The sequence below is a fragment of the Alligator mississippiensis genome, chromosome 12 (assembly GCF_030867095.1).
Source record: "Alligator mississippiensis isolate rAllMis1 chromosome 12, rAllMis1, whole genome shotgun sequence".
NCBI classification, from domain to species: domain Eukaryota; kingdom Metazoa; phylum Chordata; order Crocodylia; family Alligatoridae; genus Alligator; species Alligator mississippiensis.
The window spans coordinates 11,708,910-11,734,264 of NC_081835.1; the positions used below are offsets into that span (position 1 = coordinate 11,708,910).

The following is a 25,355-nucleotide window of genomic DNA, read 5'->3' on the forward strand; positions in this document are numbered from 1 at the left end:
GTGTGCTCGGTGGGTAACAATGCTGCATGCTTACAGTGAAGTGCCAGTGGCCTCACACCAGTTGCCTGGCCAATACTGACAATAGCTGTGAGCGCTGCCTTCAGGAGATCTGATATGACACACAGGGCATATTTCTCCGAGCTTCGCTTGTTGTCAAAGGAGATGTGAGCGGAGCGAGTCGGTCAGTGGAAAGCGGCGGTGTGGGCAGGGGTTCTGTATGTGGGTAACTTTGGCATATGCCAAGCAGCAAAGGACAGACTGAGTTGGTGGGGGGGTGCTGGATGAAGTTTGAGAACTGCTTCCTTGTTTTTTCAAAGCAGCCCTCAAATAGGGCCCACCTGGGAATCTGACCTTCTGACATGGTCTTTATTGGATGAATAATCCAGTTTGTTTTTTCTCTTCAATCTGCCATTCCACCGCTGACATTAGACCCGGCCTGTTTACATGAAAGTGTTTTCCGTCTGCTGGTAGTGCAGCAATCGTTAACTCTTGAAATATGGAGCTGTTTGGACCCCTTTTATGCTGGTACTCGGGAGGAAGTCAACAAAACAGTGTGATTAGCTTCAGTTTGCCTTTGAAACATGAGGGAGGAGCCAAAGTGTGGGAAATGGCTTTTTTTTCTCTGTAACCAGCTACTTTTACATACGGTCAGGAGAGGGTGGGGAAGAGAGTTCAGAAATAATTAACACCTTGTCAGTTTGCTTCTTCAAGAACTAATGCTGGAGCCAGGCATCTGTTTGGCAAGGTCGTACTGTCCTTGGACAAACCCTATTCAATGGCAATGGTGCACTGAGATCAGCAAGTAGAATAGGCTGTGTTATGAATTGTAGTTATGGTCTGTGGGCAAAAAAACGTGGAGAGTGCTGCCAGAGTTGTCTATGCTGCTTTTTTCCCACGATTCTCTCCCATGTCTTGAGGTAGAGTTGATGTATTTGTTGGCAAAGCATGCTGCAGTTCTGTGAGGTGGAAAGCATTCACAGGTATGTCCTGGTAGGGGTTATGCTTCTGAGGGCAGAAGGGATCTGGAGATCCTACGTGAGATGGAGTGACGCTGGGGCTTGTATATTAGATGTGCTAGTGGCTGTTTCTTAGTAATGGGTATGTGGGTGAGAGTGAGGGAAAGCAGCTTATGGAGAGCAGAAGGGCTTATAAGTAGAAAGCAACGGTGCTGATGAAATGTTACATAAAATGCTACATTCCCATCATTTTTTTTTTCTTTTAAATGGGCGTGCTGTTAATTCTGAACATTTTGCAAAGAAGATTAATGGGAAACCAGATTAGAGTCACACTTGCACGTGCGCATTGTTGTAAAGACCATCCCTGAGAGCAGCAGGCTGGCTTCTCTGGCTGCTGAAAGGAGATGGCAAACTCCTTTGTTTCTACTGATCTGTTAGGCAGAAGTTGGGTCTGTTGTGGTGTGTAATACTGACCAGATGATGTGGAGGTAAAGAGTGCAGGACCAGTTCTTCAAGCAGTCTTTCCAAGCTGCTTGTGTTGTAGTGTAAGTTAACAGTATGTGGGTATGTATTTATGTGGGTGCTCCCAATAGTTATAATGGGAGCTAGGTGACTGAGGGCATGCATGCCACAACTGGGATGGGCAGTCTGCGTAGTATGCTGCAGATCAGGGATAGAGCAAGCAACACAGTGGCAGGCAGTGTAGGAAGCAGAAAGTAGAGTGGTAGATGGGGCAAGGAGTACAGGGAAGGAAGCAGAAAGCTGAGTAACAGATTGGGCTGGGAGCAGAAAGCAGAGCAGTAGATGGCGGAGGAAGTAGAGATCAAAGTGGGGAGAATGCGGTGCCAATTTGTGGCGTGTCTGCCAAAAGGGTTGGCCCTCGTTCACCTGGTTCGTAGTCTTGGCACCGAGGATGATGAGGGCCCAGAACAGTGTGGGAAAGTGTGTACCCGTGTCTTCTGCTGGTGCTGTGCTTGTTCTGCTGCCTCTCCAAGGTTGCCAGGCTACTGGAAGCCCAAACACGCACAGAAAAAAAGGAAGACAACAGAAACAAATACAGGTGCTGTAATTAGAGCTGGAATGAATCTGCAAAATTCAGCTCTGGATTGTGACTCAAAAGTTTCATATTCGTATCTGTGGTTTTGGTTTAAGTCATCAAAAGTTGGAGCAGAATTACATTTCCCTGCAGAGCATCACTAAATGGAGACAATGTCTGCAAACCTGAGCAAGCTTTCTCTTGTGTGAGAAGAGTGCATGTTAGAAAATGGGCTTGAAACTGTGGTTCTAGTTATCTGGCGTACAGCTCTCAGCAACTACAGCCCAGTACGCAGCCACATTAGAGAAAAGCATTGCAGGAAGTTAAGTGTTTATAGCTCTCAGAGCATTTTTTTAGGGAAGAAAGCATCAAAGGAGAGTAAGCTGCTCTGAGAAGCTACAGGGCCAAAGTGAAGAAGCAGCCAGGATTGTGTGCTTCTGCTTCTGCAATAACTCGATACTGTCTCCTTGGGTGCTGCATCCAGGTGATGAGTCCAAAACAATTCTTTCTCTCTCTCCTCTTTTTTTCTGTTTAGACTTGTGAGATGCTGGGAGTGAGAAGAAAGTGATTTTACTTCCCATCCCCCCCCATATATTCAGGTAGACAAGTGATTCTCAGCCAGGGTGGCAAGGTACCTTGGGGTGCTGTGAGATTCTTTGAAGGGGCCAAAGGAAGGGTGAAGAGATGAGCAGGCTTTGGCTCTCCCTGCCTAGCTGTTTCCCACACACCCTGACTTTCAGCCTCCTCTGCTAGGAGGTCATAACTGTAGTTTTTAAAGTGGGGTGCTGCTCAATTCACAAAGCGTGTGTGGGGGGGGGTTGCCTTGAGTCTGAGAACCCCTGCTGTAGAGGAATGCCTCTGAGCTCAAAAATGGCCATTGGCACAAGATTATGCCTCATCTTTTATTTGTCACTGTTTCTGCAAGGGATGTAACAGTGAGTCTTGTAAAATACAGGTGTGGCGTGCAGGTTTGGGGATCCGGAAACGTCCCATCCACAGCTTGACAGAAACTTGCATTTCGGGCACTTCTGATGACAGCAGCCCTGTTTCCCCCTCCCCTCCCCTGCAGTCAAATCAGTTCAGATCAATCTTTTCAAACTCCCTTTGAACTCAAAGCTGGGTAGCTCTGATCACAAGGCTTGGGGCCTAACCCTCTAGAGCAGGCTGGTGATTTGTGGTCTAAAGAGTTAATAGCAACCTACTTGCTTTGATTTTAAATAAGTGTTCAGACAGGAAAGGTTAAGTAGGTACTGTTGCTAATGCTCTTTGCAGGCTAAGTTGGTGAAGCATTCTGAACTTTTGCTCAGGCTCAAAATCTCATTCTAGAAAATGACTTTTGTCCAATGGGAGAACGGCACGTACGGGTCGAAACGGGAATAGGAACCAGCATCCGTAAATGAGACCAATTGGTATAGCTATTTTTAGACCGGCTGTTCTCGAAGTAGGTTTGCCGGCCACCGGTGGTGTTCATCGCGTTCCAGACAGGTGATGGTAGTGGCTCCTCCTCTACGGCTGTTTCCCACAGCCCAACCTGGATGCCTGCAGTTGCAGCTACAGAGAAGTAGTAAGTTAAGCCTTTGTTAGAGGCTACTGCACCTGGAAGAGGAGAGAAGACCGAAGAGCTGCTAGCAGGAGAAAGGAGTCCAGAGCATCACTGGAGGGGACCCCATGCCAACTAGAGCCATCCGGCAAGGCCAGATCTCTGCCATGGAGACCAGAGACTCCACAGTGAGGTGCTCTAATGGGGAAAGGAGAAATGGGGAGCAGGATCGGGAAGAATAGGAGATGAGAAATGTGAAAGTATTAAGCAAGCAATGTGGGGGCAGATATCTTCCCATCACCTTGATTCAAGTTACTGCGATTATTTTTAGTAGAAAGACTGTGGTTTAATTTGAATAGTTGTTGTAAATGTAGTGGCTATTGCTTTTGTTCGACAACTTGTACTGCCTAAGGGAGCAAATGGCCTCTGGATTTGAGGAATGGCAGTGGGACAGTGCCTGATCTCTGAAGCCCTAGGTCAGCGGTTCCTAATGGGTGGTATGGGTATCACCGCTGGTACATAGACAGCCTGTCAGTGGTATGCGTTAACAGATGTATTATAATTATATGACAAATTTGCTGGTGATACTTAAGGTTGTATTGTTTTAAATTGGTGGTGCGCAATCTGTTAGCGTTTGGGAACTGCTGCCCTAGGTGTATGGCTATGTAGAGAAGGGCAGGTTAGAAACCATCCCACTTTGTGCTCAACTTTCTCCTTTGGCCAAGCTCTGGGATCTCTTATGAAGTGTTTGCTCTCTTTGCCCATGCGTTTGGTTCTCTTGGCATGTCCTTCTGTACTTCCCTCCCCTCTCCTTCCCTCTAACATATTAAAATACTCCCGAAGATACTGCACTTGTAGTGGTCTCTTCTCTAGGCTGGCATCTAAGCTGCTCTCTGCATTCAATGTTAAAATGCTAGCACTTATCAGCTTTAATAAGTGCTTCTTACTTTTAATGGAATTAGAGATGCTGTCAAGTCATACTTGGCCCTGAACTTTAAAAATGATTTTAACTTAAGGCTGTCCCTTTTTTAATAGATTCATTTTCTTCAGCTTTCCATCAATGGCACCTGTTACTAAGGCCTGCTAGTTGCATTTCTTAGAGTCACAATTTATATCCAAGCTATAACCTTGTCAAAATGGAACTTCAAGTTAATGCTGTTACTGTGCCATGACTTGCGAGCTTGGCTTTCTATGAGAATAATATCAAATAATCCACGTTGCTGTTGAAAATGCTTTACTTTTACAACCAGGCTGAGCAAACCAAGAAAGCATGCAGATTTTGTTTGTTGTTGTCGAAGGAAAGGGTTTGCTCATCACCAGTGTTAGCAGGTTGTTGCGGTTCAGGTCAGCGAGGTCACTAATAGTCTTCATCGCTCTCCTCTTTAAAGGGCATCTATTATACTTTCTGATCACTTTAGCATGTGTGTGATGCCCTTAGTAAAACTGAGAATCGGATCACTTGCTTTGTGGCAAGCTCCCTGAATAGAACATATTTGAATTTCCCCAGTTTGGGGCCTGAAAAATGCCTATCATCTCACCGTGTGAATTTATGTTCCTCTTTCATAAACAGAGTGAAACCAAGATGTTGAATGACAGTTTTCTGTGTTTGTTTTTTCCCCCACCCTCATACAGAGTAACCACACAAGTTTTCTTTTAATGTAGAGAGGAGTGGAAATGAGGTATTGGATATGGGGCATCAGAACACCTGGATTCTAGTCTTGGCTCTGCCACTAACCTACTGGGTGACCTTGACCAAGTCACACGATTGCTCTGTGCCTTCTGTGTCCCTTCAGATCCTTTCTCTTGCCTATTGAGACTGCAGGTCCTTTTTAGCGAACTCTCCTGTAATACAAATAGTAAGAAGGAAAATAACTTTTCCCTAAGAATACTTTGTGCACTGCTGCTTTGTAACATTCTGCCTTACCAAATGGCAGTACATCTCCAGATAGCAGGCTCCGGGATGTAGAAGGTTAGAGTAGGCGGAAGAAAAGATCATTTGGTAGATAATAATCACACCCTGTAGAGAGAGATTATACACCTTTTTTTTGACTTGTAAACATTCAAATCTATCAGTGTGTGTCTAGATCTGGCAGCACAGAGCTCTGTCAGGCTGACAACTCTCGAGTCCCTGCCCCTGTTCTTTGAAAGCATTTGTAAGATTAAAAGTATAGGTCCTGACTCCTTAGGGTGGCATGTCTGACTTTCCACATACTAAGAATAGTCATACTAGCACTTCTCTGAATGCAAAATGTGATAATATCATGGACTTCAGGTTCTCCGAGTCAAAGAACAGGAGTTGACCAAGGATGGGATGACTAGGCTTGTGACAGTGATCCTGATAGTCAAGAGCTCTCTCCTTATACTGTGTTACTCTGAGCTTTGCCCATTTAGCCTTTCTGCTCAGAACATGCATGTGGAAGTAGTGTTTTCTTAACATATTATCAGATACATTTTTGCTAAAGTTAAGTTTGGAGCTTTTTGCAAGGAAGAAGTTTTGAGTTCAGAAAACCTCCCTCACCCACCTCCCTGCAAAATACCTATGTGCCAGTCAAGTTTTAATTTAATTCCTCTCCGTTTTTTGGCTGCCTCTAAGCCTAATTCCACTCGGTATTTAATCTCTTTCCCTCGGTGTTTGGGACAGCCACCCTCTCAGAATAAAGATGAGAAATTCCCATTGATATCCATGGCAGTTAGGCACCTAAATGCCTTTTTACCGTTCTGCTTGTAAAGGTCTGGTCTCAAATCCATCAAGGTCGATGTCAGCTAGATACCTATATACCTCTGAAACTCTGCCCCTGTGAGTGCTTGCTTGGTCAGAGCTATAGGATTGCTACAGTAAAACTGTACACCTGTTGGCTGACAAGGTGCTCTTAAGGTGCAGGCTGAGATTTAGTGCTACAGCAGTCTTTCATGTTGCCTTTGTTTTCCTAAAGGAAATGCAGCTTTTCCTCTCTTAGAAACTAAGGCAAACACTTCAGCATTTATTTACTTCTGAATAATTTCCATGCAAAGGATAATACAACAAGTAACACTTGAATGCTATAACCAGATCGTAAACCTCTCCAGCATGTTGAGATGCTGTAGAGTATTTCCTTTTTTAGTCTTCCTCCTTTTCCTACAAATGTTTCCCCTTCCCTATCTCTTGCTTTCCACATTTCTTCTGTGTAAATTCTAGGTCCCACAGGTTCTAGTTTTGCTGGCTTAATATCTAAGCAGTTAAGTACAGGTGAGGATGCATTTTATATACTTGAGCATCTTCTTTGCCACTTAGATTGGTTAACTGCTCTGTGAAGTGCTTCCCCAATATCTACAGTGATGAATATAAAATTGCCATTTTCTAGCTAATTGGGCAATAATGCACATTGAAAGGATCATAATAGTGAAGTGAATGGATCATGAGAATACAAGGCATAGCAAGGAGCTTTTTAGCTCTAAACAAACATCATTAGAGCTGTCTCTGACAAAGGTTAGAGCTCGTTTCTCCAATTGTTGGAAATCAAACCATCACCAAGGTCGCTTATTTCCTCTAATTTATTTTACAAATAGGATTCTGCAGTCATAGGTTAAAGTATTAAAGTCCCACACTAGGGAAACATGAGACAAAGCAACTGTGAAAGACAGGAAACATGAGGGGATGTATTACAACACGCTACTCCATGCAAAAAGGACAGGGAAACCACAGCGTTGCAAACTCCCTGGCAAGGTGAGAATTCAAAGCTGCCCGCAAATATGGTATATTCTTAAAAGGAGAGTAAACTTCCAGCACAGAATTAGGCCTTAGAAGCCGGAGTGAAAATTGGGAAAAGTAGATGTCTCAAATCTTGCCAACTTATTGGACTTCCCTTTAAAATTATAATTTTTTTACAGTAGGCATGGCTCTTTCCCTTAGCTTTGCGTATGTAGCCCAGCTGTAGTGAGACCTTGTGTACAATGATGCAAGCTTACATTTCCTTAATCATTTGAAAGCGTTTGATCTCTCTCAGCTCATAAAAGTTTAGATAAATAATTGCAAGTATTCTTGCTCCTGTCAAGAGCCCTGTACATTTATTTTATTTTATTTTATTTTATTTTATTTATTTATTTATTTATTTATTTATTTTGACAGACCAAAGATCAGTCCCTTAACGTTCACACTGTTCACACTTGGCTTCTCTTGTGTTATGGACTGGTATTTGCTCACCTACTCACTATAGTGGGTAGGGGAGGGGCAGGCTGCTGAACTTCCATGAGAACAAAGTTCTGTTCAGACTAATTCACTGTCGGGATTATGTTAGGGCTGGCATTTTCGAGTCCAGTACCTTAAAACAATGATGCTATAGATTTGCAAAATGACCTGCAAACTGGTGGTTTGTGGTTCTCATGAAGTTGAAACGGGTAATTGCATTTGTTTTGTTTTAGGATAGCTTCTCACACAGAGAAGGGGAACCCCCAAAACCCTTGGATCTGGCCTAATGAGCTCAAGCATTGCAGATAAAAACCTCCATAGAGACATTGCCTGATTTTTAGCTCCAAAGTTTAGATGTAAAACTGATTAGTTAATAACAGTAATAAAAATGATGATAAACCTGCTTAAAAATCTTTGACACTTGTTTTTGATTTTTAATGGGGGTGAGGTGTGTGTGTGTGTATAAAGACTTCCATATAATACTCCTGCATTATCTATGCATCCTGATCTTGGTAAGTTTAAAATCTTTTCCTTCATTTCAAAACAAGCATAAGTTTTTAGCTCTAGCTTTAAATTTTGTAACCTTAGCAATAAAAGAAAAGTGATCTTCAGACATCTGGAGTCAGTGCTGCACAAATTGCCCTTGTCTGAGTTAAGCCTGCTAAAGTGGGTTCAGAGGAAGTAGGATTTCCCACCCTTCCTGGTCATGTTGACGCCTTTTTTAGCACTTTTTACAGTCATGTATTACAATTGTGTGACTGCTAGTATGACAGGGTTGCATTTCTCTACTGGTAACTAGTGATTTCACCCAGAAAAAAGCTTTTTGATTTTAATCTTCACGTTAAATACTCATAGGAACCTGTGATCCAAGACCTGGAGACTTAGCTGTAACATGGAGTTATTGAAAGAATTTATATCCTTTGTGATCTTAACCAGAGTCTTGTGACTCTGTGAAATCACTGTTGCAACTCTGATTCAGCTTAAGGGCAGGAAAAATTTTACTGAGTTTCTTATTCTTTTTTTTCCCTTCTTGTGTGGCATTAATTGATTACTCTTGGCACTTGCATATCTAAAACAAACAAATTGCTAAACAATTGTTATATTTACATACCACAACTTAATTGCTTTTTCAGCTAAAAAGTGATTACCCTTTTTACTGCTAAAACTGACTACCACTGCAAGTGCAAGGATATTCCTGTCCCTTCAGACATGTTTTAGTAATATGCCTTAATGACTTCTAATATACAGCTTGACTGTCCCAATGGCTAAGATGGGCTCTATCACTGCTCCTGGACATGGGACTTGCTGACTTGCTGTTGAGCCTTCTCTTGGTCTGTGTGGCCTGGTGCCCCGTCTGAGATCCTTAAAGTCCTACCTGTCTGGCAGGAGAGAGAAGTAAGCTGCTCATGGCTTCTGAAAAACCAATGGTCTTTGGTTTAAAGGGTCTCGAGTCCCCCAGGTTGCACATAGCAGCAACCTTTCCTTCCTGCTTTTGTCCCAGTAGAAGCACAATTTTAAATACAAAAACAAAATGACCAGTGTATAGGAAGTTTCGGGTTTTTTTTGCATTTGACCAGTCCAAAATCTAAGGAGTTCAGGTATAGTTGTACCTCTCAATGAAAGGTGAAAAAAGCTTCATTTGCCAGCTGCGGATAACTTCCAACCTTGTTTAATTTTTAAATGTCTAATTGATCAGTAGAATTTTTTTGTGTGTGTGGAAGTAGCTTTTTCAGGGGACAAGCCAAACCATTGCAAACAAACTAATCTGGTGTGGGGAATTTTTGTTCTCGTTACTGAATCTTGGATATGGGAAAGCCTACAAGGTCATTTTGTCCATTACTCCACCTGTCAGTCCAGCATGAGCATGGCTATGACCGGTGTCCAGTCGAAGAAATTGTGGAACAAGTGTTTAGGAATAAACATCCATGTGGATGGATGTCGGTAGTGAGGAAGTTTAATATAGGTTGACAGTGTTCTGTTGCATCTGCTTCAAGTATTTGGTCTTCTGTCCGCAGCGATAACCGTGGCCTTGTCCTGCACCACTGAAATGAACAGAAGTAGGATTTGATCCTATATTGAAGCCACAGTTTGTGAAGTCCTTGAGGGGATGTATGGTAAAGCTCCAGTTCATAAAAATGGGACTGCCTCTGGGGTTTTAGCTACCTTTCCCTAATTTATTAGGGACAGAGGTTCCTTTAAAATAAGGAACCTTTCATCTTTAATAATAACTGTGTTGGGGGTCTGTGCAAGGGCTTATGTTAACTGTTAAAATATTGTAACACGTGCCAATTGGCACATGTCTTAGGCTTCCCGTGCCTAGTAAAATACAAGAAAATTGTTTCTAGACTAGAATAAATAGGACAGAGAGGTTTGGAAGTTGGTGTCCTAATATTAAGCCTGGCTTTGAGCAGGGCTTTTGGGATTTTACTTTTTCATATTCTGGATGCTGTGCCAAGAAGTCAATAACTTTGACCTGCACATTCTCCAGAGTACAGCAATGGTGAGCATCTGTCGTCTTTTTAAAGTCAGACGATACCACAGGCCTCGTCCCTCTAGATAGTTGCCAGTATGCTGCTGTTGGAGGATATTTCACATCCTGTAATTCTAAAAGGATATGCATACCCAAGCTAGAAAATAAACACTATTGGTTAATTTATTATACTGTATTTGGACTCGCTAGACTTGGCTTTTTTTATACTTGACGAAATCTCAACTGCAGTACACTAAAGCTTGAAGTTTTTAAATCTCACCAGCTTGAGTCAGGAGTCTAAATCCATATTTAGCTCAGTTTTCTCTAAACTCCTGAACAGCTAAAGTGTACAGTCAGGAAATGGGAATGCTATTTCAACCAAGACTAATGCAGCGACTCTGTAAAAGCATTTGCCAGAAAATGCAGAGACTAAAAACATGAAGCCACGTGTTTCTCGAGAGAACGGGCTGCGTGTGAATCGGTGTTGCCGAAAGAATCGGAGGCCAGATGCTCGAGTTGTACAGAGGAGCGCAACCCGGTCAGTTTCTGAGGCGCTGAAACTGATTATGCTACTTGGTCTCTAACATTCGCTCTGCTTGATTTGGATTTAAATTGCGGAAATACTTGCAACTTCAAGGTCCGAGCGTGTTGCTAGGTTTAGGGTAAAAATGTGATATAGCATCTCTGCTATATATTTTAAATAGCAGTTACTTAAATCTCTCCAAAATGTTCCTAACTCTGTCCTTGCTGAGCCCAAACCTTGCTGCACAAGCTTGATCCCTGTTCTTGCAGTAAACAAGTTAATGTTCAATGAAATGGGGATGTTTATCCCACTCACAATGTCAGGGCTGTGCGCTGTAATAAGTATAATTTCTTGCTATTTAATTTTCTCTTCCAATGTAGGACTGCGTTACAGTAACATTTATGTGATGTTGGAGGTGGGGACAGGTTGAAAGCATTTGCATTGCATGTCCTTAAAACCGAGGGCCCAATCCTAAGCAACCTAACACTGGCAAGGCTCCATTTCGCATGCCTGCATACAGAGCACAGGCACCAGCCTCCAGGGCACATAAATCCAAGCTGTGTTATTACCTTCTGAAGTCAGCTACATGGATTGCTGGCTCAGGAATGACCCCACGTAAAACTGCCTTGGGTACCACCCGAAACCATCAGCCTGGCTTAAAAATGAAAAAGACCTTTAAAAAACTGAATTTGGGGGTTGATTTAGCTGCTTTTTTTTTTTCTTTTTTAAGGGTTCGCCTTTTGAAACTTCTTTTTCTGTGACCGTGGGGGTCAGGAACTTGCTTTCATGTTTTGAAAAGACAGCTGAGTCTGACATAATTACATGAGTCTGAGAGCTCTGGCTCTAAGAAAATAAAAGCTTATAGCAGCATTTGGCTTGGGAGAATTGGAAACACTAAGTGACTGTCTCTTCAATGTCATTACATTTATTTTGGCTTTTTATGGGGCCTGATCTTGCAAGGATTTGACTTTTTAAGCTTCATGTTTTAAAGTACTTTAATTTACTCAGACTTCAGGAAAAACCCAGTGTGACCTTCAGGTGGTTGCGTAGAAAGCCTGCTGCTAAACATTTAAAAAAAACTTTTCCTGCAAGGTCTTCCTTCATACTGGATCTCTCCTAAGATGGTGGTTACTTCTAAATACTGAAAGAGTTGACAAAAGCTACTATAGACTGACCATGTGAGGCATCTTCATTAAAATTCCCATAGTTCTGATGCACATCCACAGGTGTATGAGTACTTGCAAAATGCAGTGACACCTATTGACTTGGAAATAAGTCTGACAGGGAAGTACCACAGTTGGCTTCTTCAGAGAAATCTTTTGCACTTAAACTGTGCTAAAATCCAGAGAGTTTGCTACTTCCCCCTCTTTGCTTTCTCAGTGGGGGAGACTAGAGTTCATGTGCCCACATGCCTCTTTTTTTTTAGTAAATGCGTGTGTGGCAGATTACTAGTAAAATGCACCCAAGTCTTTGAGGTAATACAGAGCTCAAGTTGTCTTTGCCCTTAGATCCTTACCTAAGTGTTTCATGCAGCGTAGGCTGGAAAATAGTCTTAAGACTTGACAATTTGTCTCAAACTTCCTGACTTTTATACATGAACCTCCAGAGTCAAAAAGTTTTCATTTGGCTGAATAGTGGATTACACTTCAGTCTAGTTGTCCATGGGGCAGTAGTTCTTCTGGATAGTTTCTCAAACTTATTTTTTGCTTGATAATTACTGACTCTTTTTGTTCTCTTTCCTCTCCTTATTGTCTCCCACCCACTTAGGGCCTCAAAGCCAGAGATGACTGACAAGATGTCGAGTTTCCTTCATATCGGAGATATTTGTTCTCTATATGCAGAGGGCTCAACAAATGGATTTATCAGCACCCTGGGGTAAGAGTGGCTGTTCTCTTGCAGTAAACGATGTCTTTGACTCTGCAGAAACCAGACAAAGCTTGAAGTAGTTGGCCAGAAAAATCAGACTCGGGATATTTTGCTGCTGAAGTAGATACTCTGAGTCTGATTTTTTTTTCTGGGTATTTTGCTGCACCCAGAAATACTGGGATAGGGTGAGGTACTTGGCCATATCTTTTTAACATTGGCCAGAGTAGTAGAGCAGAGAGAAAGATAACTTCCTGGGAGGCTGGAGGGGATGTGCATTGATATTAGTGATTATAATATGTATTGGGCAAAGAATCTGACTTCAGCTAAGAGGGGTATTTGGAGTGAGATATGGCTTATTCTTGGGAAGGAGCGGTTGCCTTGGCATAACCTGCTGATGGAGTAAGGAAAGCGGCATAGATGACTTGGGGGTAGAAATTTTTGGAAGAAAACACTGAGCTGAAATGCTTATACCACTATTTACTCCCATGCCTGGTTCTGCCTTGTCTTGCAGTACTTCAGGTTTCTCATACGAACATGACGCTCCTCCAACCAAGGTTTTTACTCTTGGCGGTGCCCCAAGAGCGAAGGCAGCAGCCAGGCTTCACTCGCTTGTTATCTTGTGCGCTTTTATTTTTATGGTTTGTAGGTGTCTTTGTCCCCTTCTGTTGTGACGGCACCAGTCGAAAAAACCCATGCTGCTTCATCAGAGCTGGTGTTAAGCAGCCAGTAACTTGGGGCAAAGGATCTTTCCCAAGTGCGTGTAATCCTGCTCAGCAGAATCTAACCTTTTAATAAGTGACAAGAATATGTTTCATTCCAGTCCACTGCTGCTTGTTTGGGGGAGATTTCTGAGAACATCAGAGGTTGGTACTGAGCCATTCACTGGTTTGGATGACCCAGCAGTGGAGGCTGGGTGCGGTGTAACAGAACACATCTCTTCTCCTTAAAACAGTCAGGACCCCGAGGGAGAGAAACAGGGAGAGACTGCTGTGGCAAGCAGGAAGCTGGGTGAACAGTAAAGTAGCAGCCAGGAGCCTAGGTGGGATTTCTAGGAGGGGATGCATGTGTGCACACATGTATGTGCATGCATGCATCCTCTCGCTCCTTCCCAGGAGCAGATAGGTCTTGGTGGGTGGGGTTTTTTTTTGTTTTAGTTTTTCATTGCATACTCTGCAAGTCCTTATGGAAAATGGAGTTCTTGAGCAGGGGACTGGGATAGTGTATGGCAAATCTCTTAACATCAACCTGTTTCCCAGTCACAAGTGGTGTTTAGTGTCTCCAAATGATCTTGTCAGCTTTAGTCCCCTGATTTAGGGTTATGGCTAAGCTTCAAATCTATGTGAAAAGGTCTGAGGATGGTGGGTATCTGAAATAATCTGACTGAGATATGGATTGAAAGACAGAAAAACATATGTAAGAGGAAGTTTTGGGTTGGGAGGGACTTGAAGAGAGAGAATTAAGTACACACACGCACATTAGAGAATGCACAATGGAGGGAGGAAAAGGAAGCAGACACTGAAGATGCACCTGATCTATTATAGGAAAGAGAAGAAAATATGGGATGCTGCCAGAAAGGAAAGAAGGTATGATTTTAAAACGAGGGATGTAGTAAGTAGGGTCAGTCAAATAGTATTTGGCGAATGTATTTGACAAATTTCCAGGTACTCGTCAAATATGACTCCTTTGCAGTATTCGACCAGCTATATAACTGGCCAAATACTATTTGCTGAATACCGGCAAAAATTACATAACATATTTGACTGATTTTTTTTTTTTTTCTTCTTCCTGCTATTAAAGTAAGTTTTTAACAGCAAATAATATTTAAAAATTAAGTAGAAAGTGATGTTGTAATTATACACAAATGCATGATGAACAGTATACAATGGCTGTGGCTTTGGCATTGCTGAGTAGATATTTTCACCCTGGCTATCAGATGTGGTCCTTGTAGACACTGGATATATAATTTTTCAATCCTTGCCCAGAACACTTTGTACGACAGTCCTAAACATTCTTCAATTGCATTAGTAACATTTAAAGATAATTATACTGTCAAACAACCCTGTATGCTCTAAGCCTGAATTGAGCTAGAAATCCCATTTGCTATGTGAAACATGAAATATATTAGCATTTTAATATCTTTTATAATCAAATTAATTTTGTCCCATAGTTAATTTAGTCTTTGACCTGAAGAACATTTAAAGCAACTCAGGAAAGGATCAATGTAATTATACTTTGTTATGACATAAGGCTATCACAACTCCACGTGGTACAATGTGTAATGGCTTGTATATATGTTTAATGAAGGATGGGGCAACTAATAATGTTACAAATACTCATGCAATTCTACCCAAGTAAATCTATCATGGAAGACTGTCCTTTTTAATATTCCTGTGACATGATTCTTCACTACTTAATCAGAACTTCCCTCTTGCTTTTTATACAACTTAGTGCTCTGATCATTCTAATTATTGATTAACTTTCTATAACGATTCAACTTCATCTTTTGAGTTTTATACACCATAAAATTGTCTTGATAATTGTGACTTACCCTGGTAAGTTAGGAAGTCCCCATATTCACAGTTTGATCTTGGCATAAGCTGAATTTATAGCCCCGAGATTAAACATATAGGTCTTTTAAGGTAACCTGCATTTGTCACTTAATGTGACATTTATTTTTCAGGCCCTTTATTCAACTGAAGCTATTGTGATGTGCCCGTGTTAAATATTTTAGTGGAGCACAGCTGTATGAGTTAAATAGGAAACATCTGTTGAGGAGGAGAGGGGAAAGCAACAGACCCTCAATGTCTGTACATGAACATTTTTTAGAAGTGGAGAACGGTGGAGCCCACTTAATCTCTGCATCACGTAACTTTCAGTGCACTTCATTATTTTCCATAATTGTCTCAAGGATACTCCCTGCATGTAATCAGCCTCTGCAAGGAACAAGTCTCATATTCTAGAGCTCAAGCTCTCCCACATAATTCTGCATGTGACTGGGTGCCTCAAATCGTTAGGACCTTGGAACTGTGCTTTGTTATCATACGTAGAAGGCCTCTTTGACAGATCAATAAACTTTGTGTTTGAACCATAACACTCTAACTTGATACCATCCAGTATTTGCCGACTTGTTTCCATTTCTACTCTTCATGGAATAAAAAGTCACTTGGCAAAAATGCAGCTTTTTTTACTGTTCGGAATGTTAAACGCATCACGTGGTGAAGTATGCTGCGGTACGTTTAAAACGTTTCCTTCGTCCTGTGGATTGGACGCACCAACGCGCTCGGAGGTGGTGTGCTCAGTTGGAATTCTCTAATGAAACGTGCAAGTGCAGTTATCCCATTTCACCCCCCTTTTTTTTTTTGGTTTAAAAAAAAAAAAAGGGGAGGTTATATTGATCTCTTGATACTACCAATCTTCATTGGCTACTCAAAACAAACTAACCTCTTAAGACAGTTTTGAGCTGACCTGACCATTTTTTTTCCAGTTATTCATGGTTAGCTATCTGGCTTCAAGGTAAAACCACAACTGATTTGATGGTAAGCAAGGATGCATCATCTATGTCTTCCGTGTGCTCTCTCTCCTGGGAGTATTGTCCCTATTTTCACGTAACAAAGATTCTGGCTTTTTTGGACGCTGGTTAATTTGGAGGGGAGGGTAACACTTCGTCTGATACCTTTACTGTAATTTCCCTGGCTTGCTGCCCCTTAATGGGGACTTTTTTGTTTTGTTTGTTTTCTTTTCCTTCAAATAATGGTATCTGTCCAAGAGGCAACACTTCTTCTAAGGCCTTCTGTAGTGTAACTAGAATATGGGCTGTTCTGTGCACACCTTAAAGAGGGGGACATAAAGAAGATGCAGTGAGCAGGAGGAATGACTTATTTATTGTCCCACCTTTCCAGGAGCATAGTTCGCAGTAAAACTAAAGAACTGGCTGCATGCTACTTAGAAAGATTTGGCATAAATTAGCATCTGGGGATTGTCCTCCATTGAAGTGGCTGGCCAGATTAAGTATCGTTAACAGCCCGCTTTTATTTCAGGTCATTAGCACTCCTACAGAAGAAAGTCTTACTTGATTTGCACATTTCTTTGCAGCCTTGTGGATGATCGATGTGTTGTGCAGCCAGATGCAGGTGATCTTAACAACCCGCCCAAAAAGTTCAGAGGTAAGTCGATAAGATGATGCACTCGCCTAATAGTTCAAAGTGATCTTGCCAGTGGGATAGGTTCAAACAACACATGCTAAAAATTATAACCAACTTGTCTTCTGGCGGGCAATATTAGCATCTTCAAGATCTGCCTCTTCTACTAGGGATTACTTGAATTCAGTCCTATGGAGATGTGCTGCTGTCCCATTCCCTGAGCAAGGGCTTATAAATACTTGTCCTAAGATTAGAGTATTCTTGTGGCCACACCAGTACAGAAAATGAGTTTACTACCCAAAAAGAGAGAAAACCCTTGCTAACAAATAGTTGGGTCTCGTACTTTCACTAGCTAGAAAAATACTTTTGGAGGTTTTTTTTTTTAAAGTTGGGTTGGCTTTCTTATCTGTGCAAACAGGGTGTTCTTGTTTTGTTTCCTTTATTTCAGGTTTAAGTTGGCTCCTTTATGCACATTGTATTTATCCAATCCTAAGCTTATTTAAGGCAGAAACAAAAATGAAAAGGAGCACATTTCTATCTGATAGAACTAATGCTGGTTTTGACCTTGTACTTGCTGTCCCTTCACCAGAAAATTAACCTTTGAATGTGATATGGGTTAGTCACATTGTATAGAAATAGATGTTGCTGAATGAAGCGTGCCAGCTGTACTGTAGTGTATTGTGGCACAGCTGGTCTGCTTTACCAGATGAAATGCATGTTGCCTCTGTCCCACCTTTGGTGCAGGGCAAAAGATAATGTGAGCGCTGCTTTTCCTGCTCAGGCAGACCTGTGCCCTGAGTCTGAATGGGTGGCGAAAACAGGGTTTTCCCCCACCCAGCAGGACCCAGGGCACAGGTGTGGCTGTGTGTGGAAAGTGCCACAGGGATAATAGATGTCTACTGCAATAAAGCGGCAGATTCTATTACTACCTTTTGTTGCGCTGCTGAATTTTTTCTTTTCATATGGTACAGGAAAGGGTATGGACATCTATTTGCTGGGTATTTGTGCCATCATAAAAAACAAAGACAAAAATTGTGGCAGCACAAATGCAATGTCTGTTTCCACCCATTTTGCAGTTTCTCTTCCCAATTGTTGAATAGCCAGGGGAAAATGTGGGGGAAGAGGGTGTTGGTTTTGTTTTAAAGTGAGAGGTGGTTATTTTGAAACTTAATCTAGATTCGGTAAGGGAACATCTAGTTCTTTAGCTCTTCACTTGCCTTCTTGGTACTCCATTCCCTGTAGTTCAAAGGCATTTAATTAAAAGGTCCAATTAAAATGATAGGCAGATAAGGTTATTTGGGTGAATCTGATATCTTATTAGACCAATTTAAATAGTTGGGGAAAAAATTCTTTAGCAAGCTTTCGGACGCCCTTCCTCAGCCCGACGAAGGTTTTTTAAACCCGAAAGCTTGCTAAAGAATTTTTTCCCAACTATTTAAGTTGGTCTAATAAGATATCAGATTCACCCAAATAACCTTGTCTGCCTATGTCCTTAGACCAACATGGCTACAACTTACACCCCAATTAAAATGATTACACTTTATTTTTTTACCTTGGATTGCTTGCTTGCTTGCTTACTCACTAAAACAATAGAAAATGGAAGCTGGATAAAGAGGGGTGGGGAGAATATTTGGGCTCTACTTCTAGGGTATAAAGTGCAGCATGCCACTGGACGGTACACATCCGGACCTGCTACTTTAGTTTTCCCCCTCCCCCCCTTCCTTTTTTTCTTGAAGAATTGTAGCATGCCCACAGTTCTTTTTGCAGATGATGAGGTATGCACTTAGTAACTTTTTTATACAAAAAAAAATTGCCTTCTATTTTCCTGCTTTTATGAGGGACTGCAGTTTCGAAATATAGAACCTCTGTGAGATCATGCTGAAATCACTGATGTGGGGATAAATGAGCTGTTGCAGTGCTGTCACCCGAAGGGGGAATGGAGTGTCCTTCTGCAGGGTCTGTGCTGAATGGCTAATTGGTGCTTCAATATGTAGTACATTGACAATATTGAAGTGGGTCAGAGTACCTTTAGCAATCAATGTTAAATTGACCAAAGGAAATGGAATGTCGCTGTTCTGACCTCATCGACCAAAATACTTGCTTGAAAGTCTATCCTAATTTTAGGGTGGCTGTGTGTGGAAGGAAAACATTTGATTTAAAAAGGAGGAAGAATGGGAAAATACTTGATTATGAGCAAGGAACCTGGTTTTCTCTGTTTAAAAATTGCAGATTCTGATTTTAAAAATCACACTCAAATTCCCTGATTTTTTTTTTTAATTTAATTTTATTTAATAAACCCCAAATCAATGATTAAAATGAAATGCATGTATATAAATTGGGTATCAATTGATAACAATGTTTTATTGATGATTTACCATTTTTTAAAGCAATTTTGAAGCCTACCAGTGCCTCAGTCAGTATAATAAAATAAAATCTAAGTCCCTATAAATTTTGGTATTTGATTTTTGGGGTTTTATCAAGGAAAATCAGAGCTTCCCCTACCTCTTTAGCTCACCAGGATGCAATGCAGGTCCAGACCTCTCACTCCCCACCCACAGTCCAGCGGGTGCCCTCTCACTCTTCCCACACATGGCCCCCAGTTGCCAGGGCTATGGGGCCAGGGACCTGGGTCTGCAGCGCCTGAGCCCTGGCTGCTGCCCACGAGAGGTGGCTGCTGCAGCAGAGTAGAGCGTGGAGCCCAGCTCCCCCGTCCCGTGCAGGTGGCATTGTTGGCGTGGAGCCTGTGGGGAGGGTGGGGCAGACATGGGCTGCCCGCTGGGATCAGGTTCCCCATCCTTCTGCCCACCCAGCAGCAGCGAGGAGCACAACTGTGCCGCTACCCCTGCTGCTGCAAGGAGTGGCAAGGAGCTTCCCCACCAGGTCCCACCTGCTGGGCTGTGGAGGTCTCAGCAGGAGGGCAGCAGGGTGGGGAGCCTGAGCCCGCAGTGGGCATCCTGCATCCACCCTGCACACGCTTGAGCATGCAGCAGCAGTGAGCCAGCCCCATCCCTGCTGCCCCCCGCACAAGCCACCCATGGCTCCATCCTGCTCCCTGCTCGGGGGCCCTGCAGCTGCATGTGGCCCTGGGGCCCCAAGCCCTACACACTGCCTGGCTGAGCAGCAGCCCCTGCCTTGCCCAACTCCCTCTTTGCCTCCCTGCCTCCCCATGGGGGGCCTCAATCCCCCTCCCCCACCAGACTTACTTGCAGGAGCTGCTTTCCAGGCTGCCTGGTGGCCACATGCATATACATGCACATGGTCCCCCTGCCTGACCACCCTTCTCCTGCTCCCCCCAGCCTCTTGCAGGCTGGAACTCTGCCGGCCTCCATAGAGCTGTTTGCAAAGTGGAAAATCTGCATGTTTCTCCATTAAAATGAAAAATCTGTGTCTTTCTCAGTTAAAAGGGAAAAATGTGTAGGGGGGGTTTTGTATTTTGTTTGTTTTTTTTTTTCCCCCCCATGGGAAACGGAAAACCCAGATCCCTGATTTTTCACTTGCGTAGCTTGGTGGCTTCAGCTATGCGCAGCTACAGCATTTAGTCCAATGTAAAATACTTGGTTTAGGGATATTTGTAAAAAAAAAAAAAATAATATATATTTACTTCTCTAGGAAACTTGTAAGCAGCATGAGAAATCTGAACATGTTTAACTTGCATAACTATACCTCCTGCAAAAGGCTTTTTGTATACTTTTTGCTTTTTATAGCTAAAGTCAAAGGCTGGTGCAAATTCCACAATTTCCATTACTAGTATTTGTTAATGAGTCCCCCTGAAATCCATGATAGCTCTGTTTATGTACTATCTGTTCTCCATAGCTGTTGTGCTTAGAAGCACTGACCTCCCCACCTTCTGTAGAGGTAGGAATGCATTACCCCCATTTTGCAGAGGAGAAGCAGAGGTAGGTTAAATTAATTTACCACGGTCTTGCAGGAAAACTTTTGTATAGCCAGGAATTATTCCAGGCCCCTCAATCTCAGTCTATTGTCATGATGACAAGAGCACAAATGCTTCTCAAGCCATGAACAAGGTCCAGGATCAGCCAGGCTTTTTAGACAGGAAATGATTTGATCTTTCTTTTTTAACATTTCTGCTTTTAAGAACACTTTTAACTGATGATCCCAATGATCCTAGAGTTTTGGTTTGCCACACCTGAAGTTTTATTCTCCAATTCTGTCCTCCAGCTAAAATATTACAGTCACTTGAGACAGCATCATCACTACTGGAGGTTAACATGGACATCCTCAACCTATGAACTGTCTAGTATCTCATGTTTTAATACTTGTGGCTAAATATTAGTGATTTCACAGGCTGGTGCATCTCTCTGAACAGAGCAGGGGTGAAGGTAAATGACAAGTAACGTTGTAAGGTTCCATTGAGCTGGCCCCGAAGGATTCATGCCAGTGAATAGCTGATAACATTTGCTCACACACTACTTTGTGTGTGTGTGGGGGGGGGGGGGGGGGGAAATCTGCTTTCAAATCGGCTGTGCCTTAAGATGCATATATGTAGGTCAGTTAATACTTAGTGTGAAGAAATGTGAGTTAATGATGGCCAATCCAAGAAGATTTCACTTTGGCTGATCTGTATAAAGGTGGCTGATCTGGATAAATGTTTGGAAACCTGCTTGAATTTAAACTTCAGTGGTCAGAGGTAAACTGCTGAAGCGTTTTTGCTACTGTATTAACGGTGGTGATGGAGAGAAGCCTTAAACCTGGATTTTTATGTTGGTATATGTATGCAGGACTTAAATTGATTTTTGAATTAAATACAGAATTCATGTGCATACATCCAGTGGCAGAATTTCAATCTTGCTTTCAGTGAGCTGTCAGTGTTTCAGGATTTTAAATATTCTTGTTGCCTAGGTTGCACACAATTGTGTATAGTGCTGGCAAAAAGAGCCACTATCTACATTTTTTTTTTTTTTTTCCTTCTTTCTTACTGATACATAATTTTTGCTTTATGGATTCTTAGCATGCATGATGATTCAGTTCCATCATGTATAATATATGGTTTCTTATTTATTTATTTTTTAATTTTTTTAATACCGACTCACTGGGAGGTCTTCTGATATGTTATACTTTACAAGTGAGCATGGGCGCTCAGTACAGCGGTGGGCAAAATACGGTCGCCTGACTGGATCCAGCCTGCCAACTTATTGGATCCAGCCTGGGGGGGGTGCCTGCCAATTGATTTGATGTGGTCCATGGCTGCCTTTGCAGTGCTTCAGCCCACAGCTGCTGGCCTGGCCCCAGCCAGTGCACCTAACTTCTGATGGGGCTGCTCCCAGCATGGCTGTAGCCGCGTGGGTGCTGCTCTACTCCCCTCGCCTCCAGTGGTAGATCCTTTTCCACCTGCCCTTTCTGCGCTGCTCTGGGCAGGGAGGAAGCCACAGCTTGGTTGCTCCTGCCCAGCATGGAGCTGTGGCTCCAGCTCCTGGCTACCTTCCAGCCACTCTGCCTGCGTGGCATGGGGCAGTTGTAGGAGGAGGCAGCTGGGAGCTGAAGCTGGACCCCACATGCTGGGGCAGGAACAGCTTGGCTGAAGCTTCCTTCTGGCCCTGAGCATCTCGGCAGGAGAAGGAGCCACTGCTGGAGGCAAGGGAAGTGGAGCAGCACCCAGGTGGCTGCAACTGCACCAGGAGCAGCCCCACTGGAGTTGTGGGCTGGGGCTGGGGCCAGGCTGCTCTGGGCAGGAGCAGCCAGGACTTGGCCCCACGTGGAGCACTGTGGGGACAGCCGTGGCTTGCAGTTCCCAGGTGAGTTATGCTGCACACGCTTCCTGCCCCCTCCTCCCTCTCTTCGCCACCCGCTGGCTCCCGGGACCTAGTGCCCAGGCAGTCCCACACATGCACACCACCCCACAGGGAAGCAGCAGCTCTCTGATCCCAGCCTCGTCCGCCCATCTCACTCCTGAACACCGATCCTTGCCCATCTGCGGCCTAATCCCGCGTAGGGCATTTTGGTAAGTTGTTGTGAAGGGGAGGAAGGGAATGCTGACCTGGCCTGTGACAACTTGTCATAACTCCCTATGTGACCCCCAGGCCCAAATAATTGCCCGTTCCTGGCTCAGTAAGTGCTCACACTTTGCTGTAAAGGTATGGTCTCTGCCCTTAGGAACTGATCTTTAAGGGGATGCACTTGTTTGCTCAGGTGGATGAATAATTTTTGTGGCATGTCTTTGTATGACTGATATGGAAGGCAAATCTTGAAGACATATTTGAATGAAGAGCGGTGCGCATCAGTAAAGAAGGAATTCATTTGCGAAGGGTATGATGGAAGCGGGAGAAGGAAGTGATTTACACTTTTGAGTTCCTGTGGTTGGAGTTCAGCTTTTGGAGGCAACTTGACACACAGGCTGGCTTTCTTAGGAGGTAGACTGAAAGGTTAATCTGGTGCTGTTGCAGCTGTGGAAGGATGGTGCAATATTCTCAGTTTAGCCTGATGTGGTATTCATCTGTACCTGGAAGGTGAAGTTAAGAACTTGAAATAAAACACGTGAATTAATGAAGGAGGGGTGAGTTGGCTGGAAGTCACAGAAATGTCTGAGGCAAGAAGCTCATGTCTACCTGGAGCTTTCAAGAAATGTAATTCAGCCATGTTGGTCATAAGTCACTTCGCTAGAAGTTTTTTGCATGTTGAACATTTGGCATACCCTAATATCACTATCCTAAAGAAAGGATGCAAAGGACTATAAAGATCTGACTTTTACTTACAATGGTAGCAGAAGCACTTGATGCAGCTAAGAGCTGGTACTGGATAGTAATCGCAGCAGACTTGAGCAGTTTTCTTAATGTCTGGTGCTCTCTTATTCATAGTAACAAAAGAAGACTTCTTTTTTTCCTTCCATCTAATAACCAGCGTTGCTTTGGCCCTTGGGCATTTTTGTTTCAGCTGAGCAAAAAAAACCCTCCAGCAAAATAGTCTGAGACCTAATAGAGGAAATTCTAAGGTATTTATCATCATTTTAACAGCGAAGTCCTTATGAAGCAGAATGCTACTTCTGAATATATTTTCTGTGGAAATAACAATTGTATGAATAAAATATAAGCTAAATGCTATCATTTCTGTTCAAAAATAGAGTAGGTAGAAAGGTTGTGTGAGGTGCTTTGGAAAAAGACTGGAACTGGCATTTTAACCATGCTAGCATGGTTTGTATATGCTTGTAAATCTAAGCAGGGAATCTGCCATGACACCCTCATATATGTAACTGTTAATATATTTATAAAACATGCAAAATGTTATGAGCTACAGGCATAAAACAAATATGGAGTATGGGTGTGATACACACAATAAAATAATGGGTTTGCACAGCAGGTATGAATGAACAGTAGTAGTTACTATAAGTAGAGTTTAGGGAGTATAAGCCTCATTATATTTGGGGTAAAAATACTTTTTAATGCTTTGCAAGTGATAAAACAGTCATAAAGTGGTTAAATGACTTGACGGTAGTCATGCAGGGAGTGCTTAGCAGAGCTAAAACATTGTAGATCTGTAGACTACCACTCTTCTGGCTTGACCACTAGATCACATTTTTGTAGGAGACTTCGTGTATGCTTCCCTCACCCCCAACATTATAGGCATTTTCTCCATCAGAACTTGGCAGTGGAATAAATAGGTTTGTTGAGACGTTAGACCTGCACCACAACAGTCGACCAAAGACACTCTCTCCATTCCTCAAGTGCCGTGGAGGCAGCCTTCTGCAACTCTGTAAATTGACTGACAAGTTTGCAGTGCTCACAGTGCCGTATCCTAGAGGAACGAAATGCTTATTGAGTTAATTTGTCCAGCAACCCCCTGGTTCGTGAAACGTTGTTAGCTGTTGCTGGGCAACACCTGGCCAAGTGTTCAAGGAATGAGCCTGTATCACTTAGACTTAAAATACTGTTGTGGTGAAGCAGAAGATGAATGGTTTTATTTCTTTTTTTTTTTTTTTTATCCAAGTCCATATTCTGTGCTGTTCCCAAGTAATAGTGTCACAAAGCATTTTATTATGCTTATCTAGCACTGCTAAGGCCAATGCTGAGTAACTGAGCCTTTGAACTAGATGTGCATATTTTAATACGAGCAGTGATGTAAAGCAGAGTAGTACCAAGAAGATTTAATACACGTGCTGACTCTCTTGACGAGATTCCCTTGCAGGTGGATTATGCTCAACATCCAGTTAGATCAATATTCTTTTATAATGAAAGGATTTTAAGGGCTGTTACCTTGTTTTGTTCATGTTTGCTAATAGAAGCTGAATTGTGCACCCGAATGCTTTCTTTAATGTGAAGAAGGCCTTATGATCCAGTAGGTTATCGACCTCTATAACTTGCCCCACGATTGCACATTTCCTAATTATTTTGTATGTACACAGCCCGGAATGGAGTACTGAATATTGCATCTGTCAACACTCTTGTAGCCCGTAATTAAGAGCTGCAATCAATCAGACTTTCAGTTGTCATGCATTTATCCTTAAGTTGTCAAGACAAGATGTTTTTCAAGATGCAGGCCATTAAATATCATCCGCTTTACATGAAAGGGGAGTCTAATATTTCATTACATGCACATAGCTATGCATGTCTCTTTCTTTTCCTTAGCCCACTCATTTGAGTATGTAAATAAGCTTGGGTTGCTTTTATATGACCTATGGCCTGAAATGTCTGTGTTGTATTCTGTAAGAT

General features: G+C 42.7%; 1 protein-coding gene across 3 annotated transcripts in view; it reads left to right on the forward strand.

Annotated features, from left to right (window-relative positions):
- Positions 1-25,355, forward strand: part of ITPR1 (inositol 1,4,5-trisphosphate receptor type 1) — a 219,001-nt gene that overhangs the window by 2,188 nt on the left and 191,458 nt on the right. For all 3 annotated transcript variants that reach the window (XM_059715848.1, XM_059715849.1, XM_059715850.1), the window contains exons 2-3: positions 12,458-12,565; positions 16,649-16,719. In XM_059715848.1, coding sequence (XP_059571831.1) covers positions 12,474-12,565; positions 16,649-16,719 — 163 coding nt within the window. In that variant the 5' untranslated portion in view covers positions 12,458-12,473. The remainder of the gene's footprint in view (positions 1-12,457; positions 12,566-16,648; positions 16,720-25,355) is intronic.